The sequence below is a fragment of the Toxotes jaculatrix genome, chromosome 12, assembly GCF_017976425.1.
Source record: "Toxotes jaculatrix isolate fToxJac2 chromosome 12, fToxJac2.pri, whole genome shotgun sequence".
NCBI lineage: Eukaryota > Metazoa > Chordata > Actinopteri > Toxotidae > Toxotes > Toxotes jaculatrix.
The window spans coordinates 2519239-2525628 of NC_054405.1; the positions used below are offsets into that span (position 1 = coordinate 2519239).

Consider the following 6390-nt stretch of genomic DNA (forward strand, 5'->3'; position numbering starts at 1 on the left):
TGTACAGGACTATTATTTACAATTATTTACTTAGATTGTATCTAGTCTCCACACAACTACACCTCCACACTAACTGAACCATGTGAAATGTAACAACCTTAAACAAAGCTGGGGAAACAAAATATAAAGCAGCTGCAGTGACTGATGATAGTGTTGATTGTAAAGCTCAGACTGCTGTGCTCTGTGTGAAGATGCATGAATCGGTGTGGATTTACACGTAGAGAGTGCGTGCATTCCAATACACACAGTACAATACATGTCATTTTGATTGTGCACGTGTGAATGTATGTGTTTGCGTAGAGAGTTACAACCTGTTCTCCCATGGAAACCAGGAAAGAGTCACAGAAAGACAAGTAGGGGATTTTAGGAGATGAAAGTTCTGTGACTCATAAAAGGAGATTGATTTGACAATTTGACAATTTTGCTTAACAAATGACCTGACTGATAAATTGATTATCAGAACTGTTGCTGATTAATTTTTGTTTTGATTCATTAGCCCTCCTCATAAGCTTCAGCAGGGAGAAGGCCTGTACTGAGCTGGTATCTTATTGTTACTATTACTATTTGGACCATGTGTCGATGGCAAGAATGGTGGTCATTACTAAGGTAGCACGTATGTTAAGACAATGCATATTTGGCAACAAATACAGCTGCCTCTGTATGGCACGCAGGACTGAGGAAATGATGACTAAGGACTTGGTGACCCCATGAGAATCAGTCCATACACATTTGCATAAGACCACGGCAGGCACAGTTTAAACACTGAAATAGAGTTTGAGGCTGTCCTGTCTGAGGCTCATGTAAACTAAGTGGCTATTTGTTTGGCTGGAGGAGTTTGCAATCACCCAACAGTGAGCTTGTGATTTTCTCTGATAGCAAGTGAACAACAGCTGAAGTGTGGAGGTGGTCTGAAGACCTTCAAAACATCAAAATACACTCAGTACTGTAAGCATTAGGAAAGTAGGTTAGTCTGCAGTTCTTAGTCCTGTTTGCAGTTGAATGATCTGTATGGGAATTTGATCAATCTCAGATCAGCTGACTTTCTTTTCAACACTTCATTATATCTGTGAAAACCAAACCATCTAAAACATCAATAAACCATGAGAACATCCAACGAAACAACAACTTTGGCTTTATGGACTATGCATGTACAGTTTAAAGAGCCACACTATGTACACACTGATAGATAAGAAATGATACAGTGGGAACCTTTAGGCAAGGAAACTTTACAGTCTTCCTCAGTAAGTAAGGCTTGTGTCAACTGGCAGTCACATCAGACCAGATCAGATCATCCAAACTGCCTGCTGCAACTGCTAGGTTCTAGCCAGTCTGTGTGTGTGTGTGTGTGTGTGTGTGTGTGTGCGTGCGTGTGCGTGTGTGTCTGTGTGTGTGTGTGTGTGTCCAGCCCGGTCCATGAGTCACACCTGACCCAGGCTCGTTTCCCATCTCTGCCATCTCTATAATGCCAGGCCTATTTCTGTCTGACCAGCATGTGTCTCAAGCTGGTCAGAGGCTTGAGACACAGAGGTTCACATTCACATCAAACATGAGAATGAAAAAATGTGATCTCAGTGACTTTGGCAGTGATGTGATTACTGGTTTGAGTGTTTGTGAAACTGCTGATCTCCTTTGATGTTCACACACAATAGTCTCTAAAGTTGAACTCAGAATGGAGCCAGAAACTAAAACCATCCAGTGAAGCAGCAGCTCTGAGGATGGAAACTGTCCAGTCTTCAACTGGACCCAACCTGCCTTGTATCAACAGTCCAGGCTGGTGGTGGTGGTGGTGTGATGGTGTGGGGAAGGTTTTCCTGACTCACTTTGGGCCTTAATACCAATCAGTCATGGTCTGAATGTATTGTTGCTGACCATGTTCATCCCTTCATGGCCACAGTTCACCATCTTCTAATGGCTCCTTCCAGCAGGATAATGCTCCATGTCACGAAGCTAAAGTCGTCTCAAACTGGTTTCATGAACATGACAATGAGTTCAGTGGCCTCTCCAGTCTCCAGACCTGGATCCAGTAGAACAACTTTAAAATATGGTTGAACAGAAGATTGGCAGCATGAACGATGTGATGAATCATGTCAACATGGAGCAGAAACTCAACATCTGGTGAATCCATGAGAGCAAAGAACTGAGGCAGAATACTGGAGACAGTACTGCTACCTAATAACATGCTTGATGAATGTAAACAGCAGAACTTTCTTATGCGTATGATATTATTTTTCCTGTCATTGTATAAACACGCCTCCTCCTTGTAAAATCCTCTCCATACACCTTGCTATACATGTAGGCCCCACTGTGGCTGCACAGGGACAAGTCTACCTTTCATAGTTTGCCAAAGCAAAATGAAAACCAAAGGCCCCTATTCAGACCTGGCACTAACTTGGGTCTCAGGTGATTCAATCACAAGTGGGCAGCCCTAGTTGTGAAGTACAGGTACAGCAGTGAATCCCCCCAAGATGCATTAAGGACACATTTGAGATAACGCATTTCAATGCCAGGTGTGAACTGATGTACTGAGAGCTGTCCACAGGTGATCAGATCCCCTGAGACACAGGTTAATGTCAAGTGTGAACAGGACCAAAGACATGAAGTATCTGGTGAGGTGTTCGGGGTAAATTCGGGGTAAATAACCCCGGGTAACACTCAGATTCATCAGGGTGACTGGCTTCATGTTGCACCTGTGAGTGAAACAAAGGTATTATATGGTGCAGAAAAATGATAACTACATTATGGGTTTCAGCAACCAGCAGCTAGCTCCACCAACTGAGGCAGAATCTGCTTCACCAGCCTTGTTCTCCTTCGGATCCAATGAAGGAGGAGAAGCCACAACTGCATTATATTTGTCTCTTTCATTTCTCCTTTATAATTTCCTCATATTTGGGAGGGGGGTCACTGTAGGAAGGTGCCGAGGTTTCATCACCACTGCTCTCCAGGTGTCCTGTCACCTCTTCATAAGATGGAGGTGGCGTGGCACCGGATAGCCGTGAGGCCACAGACACGGAGGAGTCCTGGACATAGAGGGCATGAGAGTTCTGCTGGTGGAGGCCACGGGATTCCAACTGGAAATCTCCTCCTCTCTCAGCACCACTTACTACCACGGTGGGATGCGAGCTGGACTCCTGGTGTGAGTTTTCGGCGTGGGCCAGTGTTTCCCGATAAACCAGGATACGCGGTAGGCTGCGGGCGCTGCGGTTGTTGGCCAAGTAGCGGTTCTGAGTGTAAGCAGGCCGCCGACGGGTGGCCTTCTGAAGCTGGCACCTCCAAAGGAGGAAGAGGCCGATGATGATGAGCAGGGCCACGCCCAGCAGAGGAACCACCATGTAGACGGTGTCGGCACGCTCCGAGCGCCCTTCGCCGTTGCTGCTCACTGTGTAGGCACTGCGAGTTTTCCAAAACTCCATCTGGCAGGGATGAAGGAGACATTTTACATTTACTGGAAATAAAAACAGGATAGAGATGAAGTGTGACAGCTGCAACCAGAGCGGCGTTTCATAAAATCAGAATACCACTCAAACCAGGCTTATGTTCAGGGAATTCTGTTTCATGAAAGAGGTTTAAATACGTCTAGGTATGATGGAAACTGATCCCTCTGACCTGGTCACAGTCAGGTTAGTTTTCTGGCTTAGCTTTCCCTCAGAGCTACAGTCAATCTGACAGGCTGAAACAGTGATTCCTCCTCCCTGATATGCTGAAGACCCGCCTATTCAGTTGTGCCGCAGTAAAGCTATACACACAGATTGCTCCAGGAGGTGAAGGAGACATGGCCCAAGTCTTGTGGTTTGGATTTTTTTATTCCTATATGAGACCTGGGTGAACACTGGCAAGCTGAATGTTTTAACTGAACTTTCTCCTGAGGACTGCAGCTATTTTAATTCTTCAAGGCGGAAGGTGGAGGGGTCTTTAGCTGCTGAATGTTGTCTGCAGTGTCCTGTGAAATCTTTAAATCACAGCTGATCAAGGTTGGACTTGATCTGCCCCTGCTCTGCACTGCGGTATATATCATCCATCTAGATCGAGTGGTAATTTTATACAAGACTCTGTAAACAATTTGGCAGGTCAAAGCTCAATCAGACTGAACCCAAAATGAGGGATGTGGTGTCAATTCCAGAGTGGACGTGAATATGTCTCACTTTGTTCCACAAAGACATGGGTGGGAAACAGATTTTGGTGTAATGACTGTGAATTCAATTTAAAAGAGACATTGTCTCTGAACATCCCAGAGAACAATAGGTTTACTCAGAGAAAAATTTCACGACTGCAAAACTGACAGTGCATCATGACAGTGTGTAAAAGGTGGTGAATGCATTAAATGTGACTGGTTATGACTTTCACACCCTCTAAACACTCCCACCTGATGAGTGTCGTGTGATGTATTGACAATCTTTCTGATCCCACCCTGCTTCCAACAGTACCCACAGTACAAATTCCTAGACCAGCAGGATCCTTTCAATGATCAGTGTCATCCAAAACTAGGACTTCCCTTACTCTCAGTGGCTGAACACAGCACTATGGGATTTTAACACTATATGCTGCTTATACCCAAAACTGAACATTACAGAAGTCAAGCTAAAGCTTCCTGCACATATTAAATCCTGTTAAATCAGTGGAGTGTTAGCTGTTGGTTGGTTGGTTGTTAGCTAAGGCTCCAGAGCTTTGATACTTTGGCTAATTTGTCACTGAGTTTGTATCACGGTTGGTTGTGGATGATTGTGTGGTGCGGAGTTAAAGGGCGTCCCTGTGGTCCTCTAACAAAGAGGACATTTTTTTGGCAAACAATGCACTGTTAAAGACAAGTTCAAATTCAGAAACAAAGTTTGCATGTGGGGAATGAGGCAAAAAAATGGCAACTAGTGTGGATCAAACATGTCTGCTTCATGGTGGTGGCTGGACCCAAAGTCATTATCATATTTGCATCCCGTTCCACTCTTTACAGGACAGGTACTGAGTGGATGATCACATGTATTCTTCCACACCGTGACTGGGTTTCTGTGACTTGGCCATAGGCTACATGTAAATGTACTGGCTGTAGTAGGGTCTTTATTATAGCAGTTATATGACAGCATTGTCACATTCTGCTCTGCCCCTCTCCTGCCCTGCTGCTCAGCCACGCCCCCTCATCAGCCCAACTGCTTCCACCTGCTGCTGTCACCTGCTCACCATCTCCAATCAAGCCAGTATATATGCAGCTTCACTCCTCTCACTCATTGCCAGATTGTCTTTGCTCTCATGCCTGACTCTCCAGCACTTATTTCTGGACTGCTTACCTGGTATCGACCCGTCTTGCTCCTGACCTTGCTTCACGTCTCTGCCCCGGTAATCCACCAGCCTTCTGTCCTTGACTACGAGTTCTACCTGCCTGTTCTCCATTCCTCACCTGCCTGTGGCTGCTTGGCACTCAGCCTCACCTCTCCGGCTCACCCCCTCTGTCGTCAGCTCCTCTTAGACTCTGTCTAAGGTCCGGATCCACGCCAAGCCCTCATTCTAACCACCTTCCAGCAAGGCAGTGAGTTTGAGCCATTTCTCTTCCCCCGAACTCGTTGAGCCTGTTTAAGAACTGTTGGACTGATTACCTGCTCACAAGTCTCCCCCATTCCCTGTCTGCCCCGTTGGTCCTGTGGTTAAGTGCTTGCCTACCACACGGGGGACCTGGGTTCGAATCCTGTTGTACTCACCTGCACTGCATCCTCTGGTTGATTGTGTACTTGCTGAATAAAGACTGCAATTGGGTTCATTCTATACCCGTTACAGGTATGAGACAATATGGTAACAGTGATAGTATGTAGACACTGTATCTGTTCCAGCAGCAGTACACACATGCTTTACACAGCTCACCGTTCTCTCTTTGTTCTCAAACACTTCATTGGCCTCTTCAAAGCTGCAGCTCTCCTCGCCACACTCCCTCTCAATGTTTCCCTGTCTCAGCTCCTCCAGGTATCCATTGGCTCGAGGGAAACGCTTCAGGATAGAGTGAGCATCCTTGCCATTGAGGAATGCTGTAACACAGAAATGAAACTAAATCCAAAGTTCAGCAGACACACCAGGGTTAGTCAAATATGCAATAGTTGGCCTCATACCCGTCCACAGACAAGTCTGCACTGTTGTGGATATGTCTCTGAATATTTTGACAGGGATTGGTTCAAATTCCATTGGTAATTAAATCCAGATAATCTCTTTACAGATACTGTGAAAGGAAAGGATTGAAAACATTTTGCAGACATTGCTCGTGTAGTTGTAGTGGTCAAGTTGTTATTCAAAGAGAAATAATTTTTTACTCCTGCACAGTGTTTCAGTATATATTTTCCTAGAGTGGGTTACAGCTCTTTTGACATGGTGGTGAGATTCTCAGATGCTGCTTTCCATCAGTCCTTGTTATCTATAAAT

At 45.3% G+C, this 6390-nt stretch overlaps 1 protein-coding gene across 1 annotated transcript; it reads right to left on the reverse strand.

Annotated features, from left to right (window-relative positions):
- Positions 1-2858: 2858 nt before the first annotated feature.
- Positions 2859-6156, reverse strand: LOC121190959 (transmembrane gamma-carboxyglutamic acid protein 3). The gene is made up of 3 exons (XM_041051982.1): positions 6084-6156; positions 5842-6002; positions 2859-3410 (listed from the first exon to the last, which is right to left on the reverse strand). Exons 1-3 carry the CDS (start codon positions 6154-6156, stop codon positions 2859-2861), a joined length of 786 nt encoding a protein of 261 aa, XP_040907916.1.
- Between the last annotated feature and the right edge of the window lie 234 nt (positions 6157-6390).

What these genes read in the sequence shown, in the direction of transcription:
- LOC121190959 (XM_041051982.1), bottom strand. Translation starts at nt 6,156, where the DNA reads ATGGAATTTGAACCAATCCCTGTCAAAATATTCAGAGACATATCCACA. An exon ending in GCAGACTTGTCTGTGGACGG is followed by an intron (nt 6,003 to 6,083) that starts GTATGAGGCCAA and finishes TCTGTGTTACAG; the next exon opens with CATTCCTCAATGGCAAGGAT. An exon ending in TTGAGAACAAAGAGAGAACG is followed by an intron (nt 3,411 to 5,841) that starts GTGAGCTGTGTA and finishes CATCCCTGCCAG; the next exon opens with ATGGAGTTTTGGAAAACTCG.